Raw genomic sequence first — 20,717 nt, forward strand, 5'->3', positions numbered from 1 at the left:
GCGATGCGGGTGGGCGGCAGATATGGGATTATTAGGTTTATTTAATAGTCGCAATGTGGGTGGGCGGCAGATTAGGGGATAATAAGTTTTAAATAGTTTGCGATGCGGGAGGGCGGCGGTTTAGGGGTTAATAGGTAGTTTATGGGTGTTAGTGTAGTTTGTAACACTTTAGTTATGAGTTTTGTGAAACATTTTTTTGTTAAGCAAAATCCATAACTACTAGTCTCAGATGGCGGTATGGTTCGTGTCAGTATAGGCTGTAACGCAAGCATTTCTCCAACATAGGTGTGTCCGGTCCACGGCGTCATCCTTACTTGTGGGATATTCTCTTCCCCAACAGGAAATGGCAAAGAGCCCAGCAAAGCTGGTCACATGATCCCTCCTAGGCTCCGCCTACCCCAGTCATTCTCTTTGCCGTTGCACAGGCAACATCTCCACGGAGATGGCTAAGAGTTTTTTTTGGTGTTTAAATGTAGTTTTATTCTTCAATCAAGAGTTTGTTATTTTAAAATAGTGCTGGTATGTACTATTTACTCTGAAACATAAAAGAGATGAAGATTTCTGTTTGTAAGAGGAAAATGATTTTAGCAACCGTTACTAAAATCGATGGCTGTTTCCACACAGGACTGTTGAGATGAATTAACTTCAGTTGGGGGAAACAGTGAGCAGACTTTTGCTGCTTGAGGTATGACACATTTCTAACAAGACTTGGTAATGCTGGAAGATGTCATTTTCCCTATGGGAACCGGTAAGCCATTTTCTTAGTTTAGTATAAGAATAAAGGGCTTCACAAGGGCTTTAAAGACTGGTAGACATTTTTCTGGGCTAAAACGTTTACATTATGAGTATATTTAATGGATGTTATCTATAAATAGTTCTTTTAATCTTGGGGATGTATTAAAAAAAACGGCAGGCACTGTATTGGACACCTTTTTCACTGGGGGCCTTTTCTAGTCATAGGCAGAGCCTCATTTTCGCGCCACTAAGGCGCAGTTGTTTTTGGAAAGCAAGGCATGCAGATGCATGTGTGAGGAGCTAAGAACCACTGAAAAAGCTTACAGAAGGCGTCATTTGCTATCGTATTCCCCTCTGGGCTTGGTTGGGTCTCAGCAAAGCTGATACCAGGGACTGTATAGGGGTTAAATGTAAAAACGGCTCCGGTTCCGTTATTTTAAGAGTTAAAGCTTTCAAATTTGGTGTGCAATACTTTTAAGGCTTTAAGACACTGTGGTGAAATTTTGGTGAATTTTGAACAATTCCTTCATACTTTTTCGCATATTCAGTAATAAAGTGTGTTCAGTTTAAAATTTAAAGTGACAGTAACGGTTTTATTTTAAAACGTTTTTTGTGCTTTGTTATCAAGTTTATGCCTGTTAACATGTCTGAACCATCAGATAGACGATGTTCTGTATGTTTGGAAGCCAAGGTTCCTCCCCATTTAAATATATGTGATGAATGTGACTTAGTGTCCGGACAAAGTAGGGACAATGATGCCACTGATAATGATGTTGCCCAAAATGATTCCTCAAGCGAGGGGAGTAAGCATGGTACTGCATCATCCCCTTCTATGTCTACACCAGTCTTGCCCACACAAGAGGCCCCTAGTACATCTAGTGCGCCAATCCTTCTTACTATGCAACAATTAACGGCTGTAATGGATAATTCTATTAAAAACATTTTGTCCAAAATGCCTACTTATCAGAGAAAGCGCGATTGCTCTGTTTTAGATACTGAAGAGCATGAGGACGCTGATGATAATGGTTCTAACGTACCCTCACGCCAATCTGAAGGGGCCAGCAGGGAGGTTTTGTCTGAGGGAGAAATTTCAGATTCAGGAAAAATTTCTCAACAAGCTGAACCTGATGTTATTATTTTTAAATTTAAATTGGAACATCTCCGCGCTCTGCTTAAGGAGGTGTTATCTACTCTGGATGATTGTGACAATTTGGTCATTCCAGAGAAATTATGTAAGATGGACAAGTTCCTAGAGGTCCCGGTGCCCCCCGATGCTTTTCCTATACCCAAGCGGGTGGCGGACATTGTAAATAAGGAATGGGAAAGGCCCGGCATACCTTTTTGTTCCTCCCCCTATATTTAAAAAGTTATTTCCTAAGGTCGACCCCAGAAAGGACTTATGGCAGACAGTCCCCAAGGTCGAGGGGGCGGTTTCTACTCTAAACAAACGCACTACTATCCCTATAGAAGATAGTTGTGCTTTCAAAGATCCTATGGATAAAAAATTAGAGGGTTTGCTTAAAAAGATGTTTGTTCAGCAAGGTTACCTTCTACAACCAATTTCATGCATTGTTCCTGTCACTACAGCAGCGTGTTTCTGGTTCGAAGAACTAGAAAAGTCGCTCAATAAAGACTCTTCATATGAGGAGGTTATAGACAGAGTTCAAGCACTTAAATTGGCTAACTCTTTTATCTTAGACGCCACTTTGCAATTAGCTAGATTAGCGGCGAAAAATTCAGGTTTTGCAATTGTGGCGCGCAGAGCGCTTTGGCTAAAGTCTTGGTCAGCGGATGTGTCCTCCAAGAACAAATTGCTTAACATCCCTTTCAAAGGTAAAACGCTATTTGGCCCTGACTTGAAAGAGATTATTTCAGACATCACTGGGGGAAAGGGCCACGCCCTTCCTCAGGATAGGTCTTTTAAGGCTAAAAATAAGCCAAATTTTCGTCCCTTTCACAGAAACGGACCAGCCTCAAATTCTACACCCTCTAAGCAAGAGGGTAATAGTTCTCAAACCAAACCAGCCTGGAGACCAATGCAAGGCTGGAACAAGGGTAAGCAGGCCAAGAAACCTGCCACTGCTACTAAAACAGCATGAAGTATTGGCCCCCGATCCGGGACCGGATCTGGTGGGGGGCAGACTCTCTCTCTTTGCTCAGGCTTGGGCAAGAGATGTTCAGGATCCTTGGGCGCTAGAAATAGTTTCTCAAGGTTATCTCCTGGAATTCAAGGAACTACCCCCAAGGGGAAGGTTCCACAGGTCTCAATTGTCTTCAGACCAAATAAAAAGACAGGCATTCTTACATTGTGTAGAAGACCTGTTAAGAATGGGAGTGATTCATCCTGTTCCATTAGGAGAACAAGGGATGGGGTTTTACTCCAATCTGTTCATAGTTCCCAAAAAAGAGGGAACATTCAGACCAATTTTAGATCTCAAGATTCTAAACAAATTTCTCAGGGTTCCATCGTTCAAAATGGAAACCATTCGAACAATTCTTCCTACCATCCAGGAAGGTCAATTCATGACCACGGTGGATTTAAAGGATGCGTATCTACATATTCCTATCCACAAGGAACATCATCGGTTCCTAAGGTTTGCGTTTCTGGACAAGCATTACCAGTTTGTGGCACTTCCATTCGGATTAGCCACTGCTCCAAGGATTTTCACAAAGGTACTAGGGTCCCTTCTAGCGGTGCTAAGACCAAGGGGCATTGCAGTAGTACCTTACTTGGACGACATACTGATTCAAGCGTCGTCTCTGTCAAAAGCAAAGGCTCATACGGACATTGTCCTAGCCTTTCTCAGATCTCACGGGTGGAAGGTGAACATAGAAAAAAGTTCTCTGTCCCCGTCAACAAGAGTTCCCTTCTTGGGAACAATAATAGACTCCTTAGAAATGAAGATTTTTCTGACAGAGGCCAGAAAATCAAAACTTCTACGCTCTTGTCAAGTACTTCATTCTGTTCTTCTTCCTTCCATAGCGCAGTGCATGGAAGTAATAGGTTTGATGGTTGCGGCAATGGACATAGTTCCTTTTGCACGAATTCATCTAAGACCATTACAACTGTGCATGCTCAGACAGTGGAATGGGGATTATACAGACTTGTCTCCGACGATCCAAGTAGATCAGGGAACCAGAGATTCACTCCGTTGGTGGCTGACCCTGAACAACTTGTCACAGGGAATGAGCTTCCGCAGACCAGAGTGGGTCATTGTCACGACCGACGCCAGTCTGGTGGGCTGGGGCGCGGTCTGGGAACCCCTGAAAGCTCAGGGTCTATGGTCTCGGGAAGAATCTCTTCTCCCGATAAACATTCTGGAACTGAGAGCGATATTCAATGCTCTCAAAGCTTGGCCTCAACTAGCAAAGGCCAAATTCATAAGGTTTCAATCAGACAACATGACGACTGTTGCATATATCAACCATCAGGGGGGAACAAGGAGTTCCCTGGCGATGGAAGAAGTGAACAAAATAATTCAATGGGCGGAGAATCACTCCTGCCACTTGTCTGCAATCCACATCCCAGGAGTGGAAAATTGGGAAGCGGATTTTCTGAGTCGTCAGACTTTCCATCCGGGGGAGTGGCAACTCCATCCGGAAATCTTTGCCCAAATAACTCAATTATGGGGCATTCCAGACATGGATCTGATGGCGTCTCGTCAGAACTTCAAGGTTCCTTGCTACGGGTCCAGATCCAGGGATCCCAAGGCGACTCTAGTAGATGCACTAGTAGCACCTTGGACCTTCAACCTAGCCTATGTATTCCCACCGTTTCCTCTCATTCCCAGGCTGGTAGCCAGGATCAATCAGGAGAGGGCTTCGGTGATCTTGATAGCTCCTGCGTGGCCACGCAGGACTTGGTATGCAGACCTGGTGAATATGTCATCGGCTCCACCATGGAAGCTACCTTTGAGACAGGACCTTCTTGTTCAAGGTCCATTCGAACATCCGAATCTGGCTTCACCCCAACTGACTGCTTGGAGATTGAACGCTTGATTTTATCAAAGCGTGGTTTTTCAGATTCTGTCATTGATACTCTTATTCAGGCTAGAAAGCCTGTAACTAGGAAAATTTACCATAAAATATGGAAAAAATATATCTGTTGGTGTGAATCTAAAGGATTCCCATGGAACAAGATAAAAATTCCTAAGATTCTATCCTTTCTACAAGAAGGTTTGGAGAAAGGATTATCTGCAAGTTCTTTGAAGGGACAGATTTCTGCTTTATCTGTCTTACTTCACAAAAAGCTGGCGGCTGTGCCAGATGTTCAAGCTTTTGTTCAGGCTCTGGTTAGAATCAAGCCTGTTTACAAACCTTTGACTCCTCCTTGGAGTCTCAATTTAGTTCTTTCAGTTCTTCAAGGGGTTCCGTTTGAACCCTTACATTCCGTAGATATTAAGTTACTATCTTGGAAAGTTTTGTTTATGGTTGCAATTTCTTCTGCTAGAAGAGTTTCAGAGTTATCTGCTCTGCAGTGTTCTCCTCCTTATCTGGTGTTCCATGCAGATAAGGTGGTTTTGCGTACTAAACCTGGTTTTCTTCCGAAAGTTGTTTCTAACAAAAATATTAACCAGGAGATAGTTGTGCCTTCTTTGTGTCCGAATCCAGTTTCAAAGAAGGAACGTTTGTTACACAATTTGGATGTAGTTCGTGCTCTAAAATTCTATTTAGAGGCTACAAAGGATTTCAGACAAACATCTTCTTTGTTTGTTGTTTATTCAGGTAAAAGGAGAGGTCAAAAAGCAACTTCTACCTCTCTCTCTTTTTGGCTTAAAAGCATCATCCGATTGGCTTATGAGACTGCCGGACGGCAGCCTCCTGAAAGAATCACAGCTCACTCCACTAGGGCTGTGGCTTCCACATGGGCCTTCAAGAACGAGGCTTCTGTTGATCAGATATGTAAGGCAGCGACTTGGTCTTCACTGCACACTTTTACCAAATTTTACAAATTTGATACTTTTGCTTCTTCTGAAGCTATTTTTGGGAGAAAGGTTTTGCAAGCCGTGGTGCCTTCCATCTAGGTGACCTGATTTGCTCCCTCCCTTCATCCGTGTCCTAAAGCTTTGGTATTGGTTCCCACAAGTAAGGATGACGCCGTGGACCGGACACACCTATGTTGGAGAAAACAGAATTTATGCTTACCTGATAAATTACTTTCTCCAACGGTGTGTCCGGTCCACGGCCCGCCCTGGTTTTTTTAATCAGGTCTGATGAATTATTTTCTCTAACTACAGTCACCACGGTATCATATGATTTCTCCTATGCATATTCCTCCTTTACGTCGGTCAAATGACTGGGGTAGGCGGAGCCTAGGAGGGATCATGTGACCAGCTTTGCTGGGCTCTTTGCCATTTCCTGTTGGGGAAGAGAATATCCCACAAGTAAGGATGACGCCGTGGACCGGACACACCGTTGGAGAAAGTAATTTATCAGGTAAGCATAAATTCTGTTTTTAGCCTCAATGCACAACCTGTAATACCGGAGCTATGACAATTTTTTTTTATTTATTTTTTTCTGTGTGTAAAAGGGAACAGAAAAGCTATCCACCCCTAGGACTTTTTTCAACTTAAAATCCACTGCATTGTCACCTCCACTTCCTTAAAGGGTCAGAAAAGTGTGTTTTTTAAAAACTAGTAGTTCGTCTGTAAGCTGCATGTATAATAATTTCTGATTGTAAATTGTTTTAAAATTAATAATCCTTACCATACTTTTTTGATTTTGAAGCAGTCGCTTCATGCCGCTGTCTAGAAATAACTGACAGCACTGGGAGAAAGTAACTGAAATAGGGCCACGCAGTCGACCAATCATATTGTTTATTATAATTACTGAAATGAATATTCAATAAGGCAATGTGCAATCCCTTTCGCATGCACATTAATGTTACTACATACACACACGTCTCATCAGTGTGCAGCGTGTGTCAAAGTATTTGCGCTTGCATATTTCACAGAGCAAGTCTACAAGTTCTCATGGCGTATATCATTCTATGCCTGTTAGGTGGTTGATAGAGAAGAGAATTATGGGAATCATGATAGGGGCAGATAAAGCCTCAGTGCTAGCAACCTTGGGGAGAATAAGGAAATGCAGGAATGACTGGATAGATAGCATTTCAGCCCACTCTCCTAAAAAGGGAAAATCTTAACTATAAAGTGACTTTAAATGTGAAGCACATGTATTGCTGATCAAGTTTGTCAAGTACACTGTTTGTCCATGGATCCTTATGTACGTGATGTGAATCAGTTTTGCTCTATGCCTCTGCTGTTTAGCCAGCAAATTATCTGCCTTGTTTCACTTGTGATAGAAACATTGCTTAAACTTATGAAAAGCAGTTTTGAGGCTCTGTGATTCGGTATTGCCGATTGTTTACTAACTTCAAGTTTTGGTTTTTTTAAGAACAATTATTAAAGCATTTTGAATGAATTTTTTAAAACCTGTTTATTTTTTATACAGTTTTTGTAATTCTTATTTTGACTTTTTAGTACCTATGTGAGCATACATTAATGTGTTGCTTACTTTAAATATGAAATTAGGTCTGCTAAATGAAAAGAAATGTAAATAAAAAAATATCATCTCTAACTTTTATTCTAAAGAATCTAGTATTTTTATTTTTTTTTAAAGATTTTAGTGCTCTGTTAAACTATATAAATAAAATTTTTCTAAAAGCACTTATAAATATTATCTTAAAGGGACTCAACACCCATGTACTAAATCACTTGAAAGTGATGCAGCAAAACAGATAAAGGCTGACAAGAAATCGCCTGAATATCTCTTTAAAATAGGAAGATCTATTACCTCAAAATGTATTCAGCTCACCATAGTAAGTGCTCTGGAAACAGTTATCCTTTAGCTACTAACAGGCATGTTGGGGTGGGGGGGGACAGCCAATCGGCTTCATCACTGCTAATGTCACCCTTTGCTTTACTATATCTCACAAGACGTCATAGTAAACTTACTTAAACAGAGGAGGGAAATAACTGTACTGTGTCTGCACATGCCAGATGCATGCTCCCTTGCAAGTCCTGGGACTTGCATCCGGATTGGCTGCTTAAAGCCCCTTTACAATGGGAGTTGGCTACTGAGGATTATTTGAGGTAAAATATCTTCCTTTTCTTCTACAAGATACGACGAGTCCACGGATTTCATCCTTACTTGTGGGATATTATCCTCCTGCTAACAGGAAGTGGCAAAGAGCACCACAGCAGAGCTGTATATATAGCTCCTCCCTTCCCTCCACACCCAGTCATTCTCTTTGCCTGTGTTATACTAGGAAGAGGTAAAGTGAGATATTAGTTTTATTTTCTTCAATCTAGAAGTTTTTTATTTTAAATGGTACCGGTGAGTACTATTTTCCTCAGGGGGATATGGAAAAAGATTTCTGCCCTGAGGTTGATGATCTTAGCAGATGTAACTAAGATCCATGTTGGTTCCCACAGAGCTTCTGAAGGTAATACCAGAGACATCTTCAGTGTGGAGAACGGTTTCATGCTACAAGCAGCATTGAGGTATGTGCAGCCCTTTATTTCTGAGGAGACTTTGTATATCAGAACTTGTTGACATTTATTTCCCTGCAAGGGAAGGGGTAATCAGTAGACCTGTAAAAAAGGGTATTACTGATAAACCTGTGTTTAATTTTTATTGACATATTGGGCCAAGCATTATAATGGGCTTCACAGCATTATAAAGAGACACTGGGAGAGGCAGGAATATGCTTAACGGTTTTCTCTTGTAAGGTGTATCCAGTCCACGGGTTCATCCATTACTTGTGGGATATTCTCCTCCGCTAACCCCCACCTCCAGTCATTCTCTTTGCAACTCTTGACAAGATAGGAAGTATCAAGAGATATGTGGTGACTTAGTGTAGTTTTACCTTCAATCAAGAGTTTATTTTTAAACGGTACCGGCGTTGTACTGTTTACTCCCAGGCAGAAATTTGAAGAATTCTGCCCGGAGGATGATCTTAGCGGTTTGTAACTAAGGTCCATTGCTGTTCTCACACATAACTGAAGAGTATGGGAAAGCTTCAGTTGGGGGAACGGTCTGCAGATTACCTGCTTTGAGGTATGTTCAGTATATTTATTTCTAGAGAGATAAGTTCTAGAAAATGCTGACAGAGCCTTTTATATTTGAGGTAAGCTAGATGCAGTGATTTTGCAACGACTGGGATCATGCTTACTAAACAGGGTAATACTCATTTTAATTCTCATATTACTTAGTGTGGTGTTTATGGTTGACAAAACGTTTACATATTACATAAATAAGACGTTATTTTTTTTCTGAGGGTGATAAGTCTTTTGTTGGGGCCTAGTTTTTCCACATGGCTAGTCAGATACTCCTAGGAGTATTTCCTTAAGGCCCCTCTGACATAGAGTACATGGTGGGAGGGGCCTATTTTCGCGCTTTAGATGCGCAGTTTCTTTCAGACTGAGACATCCAGCTTCCCTAGAGGAGTCCTCTTGCATCTGAGGACCACTATAGAGGGCTTATTTCTTCCCTAATTGTGTTTGAGGGCAGGTAGGAGCCACAGCAGAGCTGTGGCAAGGTGCTTAACTGTCTCTTACCGGTGATTGACGTTTTTTAAAGCCGGTTTGGGGGCTAAGGGGTTAATCATCCATTTGCAAGTGGGTGCGATGTTGCTTTAGTCCCTTACACACACTGTAAACATTTTGAAGACTTTACTACATTTTAACACTGTTTTGCAGTTTAAGTGCTAGCCTTTTTTTCTCTTAAAGGCACAGTACCGTTTTTGTTTATTTGCTATTTCACATTTATTAAAGTGTTTTCTAGCTTGCTGGTGTCATTACTAGTCTGTTAAACATGTCTGACATAGAGGAAACTCCTTGTTCAATATGTTTAGAAGCCATTGTGGAACCCCCTCTTAGAATGTGTACCAGATATACTGAAATATCTATAAACTATAAAGACCATATTATGGCTTTTAAAGATTTATCACCAGAGGATTCTCAGACTGAAAAAAGGGAGGTTATGCCATCTAGCTCTCCCCATGTGTCAGAACCTATAACTCCCGCTCAAGTGATGCCAAGTACATCTAGCGCGTCTAATTCTTTTACCTTACAGGACATGGCGGCAGTTATGAATTCTACCCTCACAGAGGTATTGTCCAAACTGCCAGGATTACAAGGAAAGCGAGACAGCTCTGGGGCTAGAACAAATACAGAGCTTTCTGGCGCTCTATTAGCTTTGTCAGATTTACCCTCACAATGCTCCGAAACCGGTGTAAGGGAGTTTCTATCCGAGGGTGACATTTCAGATTCAGGGAAGTATTTACTTCAATCCGATTCTGAAATGACAGAGTTTAAATTTAAGCTCGAACACCTCCGCTTATTGCTCAGGGAGGTTTTAGCGACTCTGGATTACTGTGACCCCATTGTAGTTCCAGAGAAGTTGTGTAAAATGGACAAATATTTTGCAGTGCCTGTTTACACTGATGTTTTTCCAGTCCCTAAGAGGTTTCTTGAAATTATTACTAAGGAATGGGATAGACCAGGTGTGCCGTTCTCTCCCCCTCCTGCCTTTAAAAAAATGTTTCCCATAGATGTCGCCATACGGGACTCGTGGCAGACGGTCCCTAAGGTGGAGGGAGCTATTTCTACCCTAGCTAAGCGTACAACTATCCCCGTCGAGGACAGTTGTGCTTTCAAAGATCCTATGGATAAAAAATTGGAGGGTCTCCTTAAGAAAATTTTTATACATCAATTTTTTCTTCGCCAGCCTCTTGCATGCATTGCCCCAGTTAATGCTGCAGCGGCCTTTTGGTTTGAGTCTCTTGAGGAGGCTCTACAGGTGGAGACCCCGTTAGATATTTTAAACAGGATTAAAGCTCTTAAGTTAGCTAATTCCTTTATTTCTGACGCCGTTTTTCATTTAACTAAGTTAGCGGCTAAATTCAGGTTTTGCCATTCTGGCGCGTAGGGTGCTATGGCTTAAGTCCTGGTCAGCAGACGTTGCTTCTTAACATCCCCTTCAAAGGACAAACCCTATTCAGACCTGGCCTGAAGGAGATCATTTCTGATATTACCGGAGGAAAAGGTCACGCCCTTCCTCAGGATAGGTCCAATAAATTAAGGACCAAACAGAATAATTTTCGTTCCTTTCAAAACTTCAAGAGTGGCGCAGCTTTAGCTTCCTCTAATGCAAAACAAGAGGGAAATTTCGCCCAGTCCAAACCAGTCTGGAGACCTAACCAGGCTTGGAACAAGGGGAAGCAGACCAAAAAACCTGCTGTTGTCTCTAAGACAGCATGAAGGGGTAGCCCCCGATCCGGGACCGGATCTAGTCGGGGGCAGGCTTTCTCTCTTCGCCCAGGCTTGGGCAAGAGACGTTCAGGATCCCTGGGCAGTAGAGAGTGTTTCCCAGGGATATCTTCTGGAATTCAAAGGTTCATCTCCAAAGGGGAGATTTCTCCTCACAATTATCTGCAAACCAGATAAAGAGAGAGGCATTCTTAAATTGTGTTCAAGACCTACTCGTTATGGGAGTGATCCACCCAGTTCCAAGAGAGGAACAGGGGCAGGGTTTCTATTCAAACCTGTTTATAGTTCCCAAAAAAGAGGGAACTTTCAGACCAATCTTGGATCTCAAGTTCCTAAACAAATTCCTCAGGGTCCCATCCTTCAAGATGGAGACAATCCGAACCATTCTTCCTATGATCCAGGAGGGTCAATATATGACTACCGTGGACTTAAAGGATGCTTATCTGCACATCCCGATTCACAGAAATCATCGCCAGTTCCTCAGGTTTGCCTTCCTAGACAGGCATTACCAGTTTGTGGCTCTTCCCTTCGGGTTAGCCACGGCGCCGACAATCTTTACAAAGGTTCTAGGGTCCCTTCTGGCGGTCCTAAGGCGCATTATTTAGACATCTTAATCCAGGCGTCGACTCTTCAAGTCGCCAAGTCCCATACGGACATTGTTCTGGCCTTTCTGAGGTCTCACGGGTGGAAGGTGAACTTAGAAAAGAGTTGGCTTTCCCCTCTCACAAGAGTTTCCTTCCTAGGGACTCTGATAGATTCAGTAGAAATGAAAATTTTTCTGACGGAAGTCAGGATATCAAAGCTTCTGACCTCCTGCAGTGCTCTTCATTCCATTTCTCGGCCGTCAGTGGCTCAGTGTATGGAAGTAATCGGTCTTATGTTAGCGGCAATGGACATAGTTCCGTTTGCCCGCCTACATCTCAGACCACTGCAACTTTGCATGCTCCATCAGTGGAATGGGGACTACACAGATTTGTCTCCTTTGCTAGATCTGGATCAAGAGACCAGGGATTCTCTTCTCTGGTGGTTATCTCGGGTCCATCTGTCCAGGGGAATGAGTTTCCGCAGGCCAGAGTGGACTATAGTGACGACAGATGCCAGCCTTCTGGGCTGGGGCGCAGTCTGGAACTCCCTGAAGACTCAGGGTTTGTGGACTCTGGAACTGAGAGCAATATTCAATGCTCTTCAGGCTTGGCCTCAATTAGCTGCGGCCAGGTTCATCAGATTTCAGTCGGACAATATCACGACTGTAGCCTATATCAACCATCAGGGGGGAACAAGGAGTCCCCTGGCAATGATGGAGGTTTCCAAGATAATTCTATGGGCAGAGGTTCACTCTTGCCATCTCTCCGCTATCCATATCCCAGGAGTAGAGAACTGGGAGGCGGATTTTCTAAGTCGGCAGACTTTTCATCCGGGGGAGTGGGAGCTCCATCCGGAGGTATTTGCCCAGCTGATTCAACTATGGGGCAAACCAGAACTGGATCTGATGGCATCTCGTCAGAACGCCAAGCTTCCTTGTTACGGGTCCAGGTCAAGGGATCCCCAGGCAACGCTGATAGATTCTCTAGCAGTGCCCTGGTCCTTCAGCCTGGCTTATGTGTTTCCACCATTTCCTCTCCTCCCTCGTCTGATTGCCAAGATCAAGCAGGAGAGAGCTTCAGTGATTTTGATAGCACCTGCGTAGCCACGCAGGACTTGGTATGCAGATCTGGTGGACATGTCATCCTTTCCACCATGGACTCTGCCGCTGAGGCAGGACCTTCTACTCCAAGGTCCATTCAAACATCCAAATCTAATTTATCTGCGTCTGACTGCTTGGAGATTGAACGCTTGATTTTATCAAAACGTGGTTTCTCTGAGTCGGTAATTGATACCTTGATTCAGGCTCGTAAGCCTGTCACCAGGAAAATCTATCATAAGATATGGTGTAAATATCTTCATTGGTGTGAATCCAGGGGTTACTCATGGAGTAAGGTCAGGATTCCTAGGATATTATCTTTTCTCTAAGAGGGATTGGAAAAGGGATTATCAGCTAGTTCCTTAAAGGGACAGATTTCTGCTCTGTCCTTTTGCACAAGCGTCTGGCAGATGTTCCAGACGTTCAGGCATTTTGTCAGGCTTTAGTTAGAATCAAGCCTGTGTTTAATCCTGTTGCTCCGCCATTGAGTTTAAATTTAGTTCTTATAGTTCTTCAAGGGGTTCCTTTGGACCTTTGCATTCCATAGATATCAAGCTTTTATCTTGGAAAGTTCTGTTCTTAGTAGCTATCTCTTTGGCTCGAAGAGTTTCAGAATTATCTGCCTTACAGTGTGATTCCCCTTATCTGGTCTTCCATGCAGATAAGGTAGTTTTGCGTACCAAACCTGGTTTTCTTCCTAAGGTGGTTTCTAATAAGAATATCAATCAGGAAATTGTTGTTCCGTCACTGTGTCCTAATCCTTCTTCAAAGAAGGAACGTCTGTTACACAATCTTGACGTGGTTCGTGCTTTAAAGTTCTATTTACAAGCTACTAAGGATTTTCGTCAAACATCTGCATTGTTTGTGGTCTACTCTGGAAAGAGGAGAGGCCATAAGGCATCGGCAACTTCTTTCTTTTTGGCTGAGAAGCATAATCCGTTTAGCTTATGAGACTGCTGGCCAGCAGCCTCCTGAAAGAATTACAGCTCATTCTACTAGAGCGGTAGCTTCCACATGGGCTTTTAAAAATGAGGCCTCTGAACAGATTTGTAAGGCGGCGACTTGGTCTTCGCGTCATACTTTTTCTAAATTTTACAAATTTGATACTTTTGCTTCTTCGGAGGCTATTTTTGGGAGAAAGGTCTTACAGGCAGTGGTGCCTTCCGTTTTTAAGTTCCTGCCTTCATCCGTGTCCTAAAGCTTTGGTACTGGTATCCCACAAGTAATGGATGAACCCATGGACTGGATACACCTTACAAGGGAAAACAAAATTTATGCTTACCTCATAAATTTCTTTCTCTTGTGGTGTATCCAGTCCGCGGCCCGTACTGTCACTTTAAGGCAGGTGTTATTATTTTTAAAACTACAGTCACCACTGCACCCTATAGTTTCTCCTTTTTCTTACTTGTCTTCGGTCTAATGACTGGAGGTGGGGGTTAGGGGAGGAGCTATATATACAGCTCTGCTGTGGGTGTCCTCTTGCAACTTCCTGTTGGGAAGGAGAATATCCCACAAGTAATGGATGAACCGTGGAGTGGATACACCACAAGAGAAATAAATTTATCAGGTAAGCATAAATTTTGTTTTTATGTTCATATAAACAGTTTGGCCGTATTTTGGGTGTACTTAGGGGTTAATCAAATATACATGGCTTATACTCTAAACCGCTTCACCATGCGGTTGTTCAGGCCTATACAATCATCGGACATGATGGACGGGGCTAATTTTCGCGTGCTCAGACGCGCACTTTACTCTGGCTGAGAAGGCAGCAGGCATTATATGCTCCAGTTGAGCCTAGGCTGGTGTTCTGTTAACCGGATCGTTGTCAAGTCATTTTGAAGTACCCTGGGGGCAGGTAGGCGAGGTGCAGGGATTATATTTTTCAAATATAACATATTTGTGACTATAAATACCTTTTTTAGAGGTTAATTTCTCCCCTTACTCTTTGGGTGCAATAATTTTTGGATCCATTGTTTAGGTGTAGTTAATTTTAAAGAGTAAATTAACGTTTTGAAGCAGTTTTGGAAAATTTGTACGCTTTTTTTACTTCTTAAAGGTGCAGTACACGTTTCTGAAAAAGTGTTTAACGACTATTGTTGTTATTACTAGTCTGTTCAACATGTCTGACATTGAGGAATCTCATTTTTCTATGTATTTAGAAGCCATTGTGGAACCCCCTCTTACATTGTGTTCTTCTTGTACTGAAAGGGCCTTACATTGTAAAAAGCATATTTTAGGTCAAGAAAGTGTGCCTAAGGATGATTCTCAATCTGAAGAGAACCAGGATATGCCATCCAATTCTCCCCAAGTGTCACAACCTTTAACGCCCACACAAGCGACGCCAAGTACCTCTAGTGCGTCTAATTCTTTTACTCTGCAGGAGATGGCTGCAGTTATGTCAACTACCCTTGCAGAGGTATTCTCTAAATTACCAGTGTTACAGGGTAAACGCAGTAGGTCAGGTATTAATGTGAATACTGAATCCTCTGATGCTTTATTGGCTATTTCTGATGTACCCTCACAGTGCTCTGAGTTGGGGGTCAGGGAATTGCTGTCTGAGGGAGAACTTTCAGACTCAGGAAATGTGTTACCTCAGACAGATTCGGACGTCATGTCCTTTAAATTTAAGCTTGAACACCTCCGCCTGTTACTTCGGGAGGTTTTAGCGACTCTGGATGATTGTGACCCTATTGTGATAGCACCAGAGAAATTGTGTAAGATGGACAAATATCTAGAGGTATCTTCTTACACTGATGTTTTTCTGGTTCCTAAAAGAATTTCGGAAATTGTAAAAAAGGAATGGGATAGACCAGGCATACCGTTCTCTCCCCCTCCTAATTTTAAGAAAATGTTTCCCATATCAGACTCCATTCGGGACTCATGGCAAACGGTCCCTAAGGTGGAGGGAGCTATATCTACCCTGGCTAAGCGTACAGCTATACCTATTATGGACAGTTGTGCTTTCAAAGACCCTATGGATAAAAAGTTAGAGGGTCTTCTAAACAAATTATTTATTCATCAGGGTTTTATTTTACAACCTACTGCTTGCATTGTTCCAGTTACTACTGCAGCAGCTTTTTGGTTTGATGCTCTAGAAGAGTCTCTGAAGGTTGAGACTCCATTAGATGACCTTTTGGATAGAATTAAGGCTCTCAAGCTAGCTAATTCTTTTATTACAGATGCCGCTTTTCAAATTGCTAAATTAGCGGCGAAAAATGCAGGATTTGCCATTTTATCGCGTAGAGCGTTATGGCTCAAATCTTGGTCTACTGATGTGTCATCAAAATCTAAGCTTTTAGTTATTTCTTTTAAGGGTAAGACCCTATTCAGGCCTGAATTGAAATAAATCATTTCTGACATTACTGGAGATAAAGGCCATGCCCTACCTCAGGATAAGTCGGTTAACATGAGGGGTAAACAAAATAATTTTCGTTCCTTTAGAAACTTTAAAGGAGGACCCTCTGCTTCCTCTTCCTCCACGAAGCAGGAAGGGAATTTTGCTCAATCCAAGTCAGTCTGGAGACCCAACCAGGCTTGGAATAAAGGTAAACAATCCAAGAAGCCCGCTGCTGCTACAAAGACGGCATGAAGGGGCGGCCCCCGATCCGGGACCAGATCTAGTAGGGGGCAGACTTTCTTTCTTTGCTCAGGCTTGGGCAAGAGATGTTTAGGACCCCTAGGCACTGGAAATCGTGAACCACGGGTATCAATTGGAATTCAAGGATTTTCTCCCAAGAGGGAGGTTTCATCTTTCACGATTATCTGTAGACCAGATAAAGAGAGGCGTTCTTACGCTGTGTTAAAGACCTCTCTACCATGGGAGTAATTTGCCCCGTTCCAAAACTGGAACAGGGGCAGGGGTTTTACTCAAATCTCTTCGTGGTTCCCAAAAAAGAGGGAACTTTCAGACCCATTTTAGATCTCAAGTGTCTAAACAAGTTTCTCAGAGTTCCATCATTCAAGATGGAGACTATACGAACAATATTACCTATGATCCAGGAGGGTCAATATATGACTACCGTGGACTTGAAGGATGCATACCTTCATATTCTTATTCACAAGGATCATCATCAGTTCCTAAGGTTTGCCTTTCTGGACAAACCTTATCAGTTCGTGGCTCTTCCTTTCGGGTTGGCCCCAGCACCCATGATCTTCACAAAGGTTCTAGGGTCCCTTCTGGCGGTTCTCAGACCGTGGGGCATAGCAGTGGCGCCTTATCTGGACAATATTCTGATTCAGGCGTCAACATATCATCTGACAAAATCTCACACGGACACAGTGTTGTCTTTTCTGAGAACTCACGGCTGAAAGGTGAACATAGAAAAGAGTTTACTAGTTCCACAGACAAGGGTTCCCTACTTGGGAACTCTGATAGACTCGGTAGACATGAAAATATTTCTGATGGAGGTCAGAAAATCAAAGATTCTAAATACTTGCCGAGCACTTCAGTCCATTCCTCGGCCATCAGTGGCTCAGTGTATGGAGGTCATTGGATTAATGGTAGCGGCAATGGACATCATTCCGTTTTCTCGCTTTCATTTCAGACCACTGCAGCTGTGCATGCTCTGACAGTGGAATGGGGATTATGCAAATTTATCTCCTCAGATAAATCTGGATCAAGACACCAGAGACTTTCTTCTTTGGTGGTTGTCGCCGGATCATATGTCCCAGAGGACTTGTTTCCGCAGATCCTCGTGGGTGATAGTGACAACGGACACCAGCCTACTGGGCTGGGGTGCAGTCTGGAATTCCCTGAAGGCTCAGGGTGTTTGGACTCAGGTGGAGTCTCTACTTCCAATCAATATTCTGGATCGGAGAGCAATATTCAATGCGCTTCAGGCGAGGCCTCAGTTGGCTTCGGGCCAAATTAATCAGATTCCAGTCGGACAATATCACGACCGTGGCGTATATCAATAATCAGGAGGGAACAAGGAGTTCCTTAGCGATGATAGAAGTATCAAAGATAATCCAGTGGGCAGAGGCCCTCTCTTGCTATCTATCAGCGATCTACATCCCAGGAGTAGAGAACTGGGAAGCAGATTTTTCATCCGGGGGAGTGGGAACTCCACCCGGAGGTGTTTGCCTCATTGACTCGCCAATGGGGCAGACCGGAATTAGACCTGATGGCATCTCGTCAGAATGCCAAGCTTCCACGTTACGGATCCAGGTCGAGGGATCCTCAGGCCAAACTGATAGATGCCTTGGCAGTACCTCGGTCGTTCAACCTAGCTTATGTGTTTCCACCATTTCCTCTCCTTCCACGCGTGATTGCTCGGATCAAACAGGAGAGAGTCCTGGCCACGCAGGACTTGGTATGCGGATCTAGTGGACATGTTCTCTCTGCCACCGTGGAAACTTCCTTTGAGACAGGACCTACTCATTCAAGGTCCTTTCCTGCATCCAAATCTACATTCTCGGCAGCTGACTGCTTGGAGATTGAACGCTTGATTTTATCTAAGCGGGGTTTCTCTGATTCGGTCATCCAATACTTTGATACAGGCTCGTAAGCCTGTTACTAGAAAGATCTATCATAAGATATGGCGTAAATATTTATCTTTATTGGTGTGAATCCCAGGGTTACTCATGGAGTAAAGTTAAGATTCCCAAGATTCTGTCTTTTCTCCAAGAAGGATTGGAGAAAGGGTTATCAGCAAGTTCCTTAAAGGGACAGATTTCTGCTTTTTCAATTTTGCTTCACAAACGTTTGGCAGATGTGCCAGATGTTCAGTCTTTTTGTCAGGCTTTATCCAGAATTAAGTCTGTATTTAGACCAATTACTCCTCCCTGGAGTTTGAATTTAGTTCTTAGTGTTCTTCAAGGGGTTCAGTTTGAACCCATGCATTCCATAGATATTAAATTGTTATCTTGGAAAGTTTTTTGTTTTTGGTTGCTATTTCTTCTGCTCGAAGAGTTTTGGAGCTTTCAGCGTTACAATATGATTCGCCTTATCTTATATTTCATTCTGATAAGGTGGTTTTGCATACCAAAGTGGATTTCTTCCTAAGGTTGTTTCAAATAAGAATATTAATCAGGAAATTGTTGTTCCTTCCTTGTGTCCTAGTCCTTCTTCCAAGAAGGAGCGTCTGTTACATAATCTGGACGTGGTCCGTGCCTTGAAGTTTTACTTACAGGCAACCAAGGATTTCCGTCAATCTTCTTCATTATTCATAGTTTATTCTGGAAAGTGTAGGGGTCAGAAAGCTACGGCTACCTCTTTCTTTTTGGCTGAGGAGTATCATCCGCCTGGCATATGAGACTCCTGGACAGCAGCCTCCTGAAAGAATAACGTCTCATTCTACTAGGGCTGTGGCTTCCACATGGGCCTTTAAAAACGATGCATCTGTTGAACAGATTTTGTAAGGCTGCGACTTGGTTGTCCCTTCATACTTTTTCAAAATTTTACAAATTTGATACTTTTGCTTCTTCTAAGGCTGTTTTTGGGAGAAAAGTTCTTCAAGCAATGGTGCCTTCCGTTTAGGTCTCTGTCTTGTCTCTCCCTTTCATCCGTGTCCTGTAGCTTTGGTATTGTATCCCACAAGTAAGGATGAAATCCGTGGACTCGTCATATCTTGTAGAAGAAAAGGAAATTTATGCTTACCTAATTGATTTCTTCTACGATACGAGTCCACGGCCCTCCCTGTCATTTTAAGACAGGATTATATTTTATTTTTTACACTTCAGTCACCTCTGCACCTTTTAGCTTTTCCTTTCTCTTCCTAAAACCTTCGGTCGAATGACTGGGGGTGGAGGGAAGGGAGGATCTATATATACAGCTCTGCTGTGGTGCTCTTTGCCACTTCCTGTTAGCAGGAGGATAATATCCCACAAGTAAGGATGAAATCCGTGGACTCGTCGTATCGTAGAAGAAATTAATTTATCAGGTAAGCATAAATTTCCTTTTTTACATAGAGATGTTTAGGTGATATTTTCTAGTCTGCTTTTTACAGCTATGCTGCATCACTTTCAATTGCTTCAATATTTTGGTATCCTGTTCCTTTAAGCCAAGCAAGATTACATTTTGTATAGGTCAAAGAACTTTCATTCAAGCTCACAACTTATTTTCCTTTTTCAGAGCATTATATATAGTAATTTTACCTGGCATTATCATCAGGGTGCAGTCATAAAGCTTGTTGGATAAAGGGAAATTGCAGTTATGGACTGAATGTTGTTTGGTAGTTTCATAATGAAAATAGGAATTCAAATTTGGTATGAGACTTAAAATGCAAAATCTGCACCATTGATAATGAAGTTATATGACATTAAGGGAATGTTCAGACACTTACATTTTTCTTGGTATGCTTTTCAGGTAAGGTCTATGCAGTTGGTGGACACGATGGGAACGAACATTTAGGAAGCATGGAGGTATTTGATCCCATGACTAATAAATGGATGATGAAAGCCTCAATGAATACAAAGAGGTAATAAACTGGATTATCTCACATTCGTTGTGACCACATGTTACGCACACAATGATTAATTAACAATGGGCCAATATTAAGCAATCACTTGGAGAAAGGCAGAAACTAAAACTATTGAATAGGAAACACCTCTTCCTCTGGCTTACTTCATTCTGCCTCCTGTTTCTGAATTTTCTTTAGGGGATCTGCTCCTTATCCCATTTGTCTTAATGCTTAAAAGGACAGTAAAGTTAAATTTAAACATTCGTGATTAAGAGAGCATATAATTTTTAAATATCTTTTTCAATTACTTTTATTATCAAATTTTGCTTTGCTCTCTTGGTATCTTTTAATGAAGAGAAACCCTAAGGGGTAGTTTTATCAAGTTCAAGGAGAATTCTCCTCAGCTCTCCTTTAGAGAAGCGCATCTGTGTGCTCAAATTTATCAAATCACTGTTGTTGTAGATGTAAAGATAAATTTCTCCAGACGGATTGGTATTACGAAAAGCGTGTACAAGTTAGCACTCAACTACTTATATGGATACAGGACAAGGGAATAGTCCTATGGTGTATCGGCTTTAATACGTCTTCTGTGTTAATGTCTTTAGTGATGAGTAGTACGTAGTTAAG

At 42.4% G+C, this 20,717-nt stretch overlaps 1 protein-coding gene across 3 annotated transcripts in view; it reads left to right on the forward strand.

Moving 5' to 3' along the window:
- KLHL8 (kelch like family member 8) overlaps positions 1 to 20,717 on the forward strand; it is a 204,553-nt gene that overhangs the window by 71,155 nt on the left and 112,681 nt on the right. For all 3 annotated transcript variants that reach the window (XM_053703373.1, XM_053703372.1, XM_053703374.1), the window contains exon 6: positions 19,997 to 20,108. In XM_053703373.1, coding sequence (XP_053559348.1) covers positions 19,997 to 20,108 — 112 coding nt within the window. The remainder of the gene's footprint in view (positions 1 to 19,996; positions 20,109 to 20,717) is intronic.

Source organism: Bombina bombina, chromosome 2, assembly GCF_027579735.1.
Source record: "Bombina bombina isolate aBomBom1 chromosome 2, aBomBom1.pri, whole genome shotgun sequence".
NCBI lineage: Eukaryota > Metazoa > Chordata > Amphibia > Anura > Bombinatoridae > Bombina > Bombina bombina.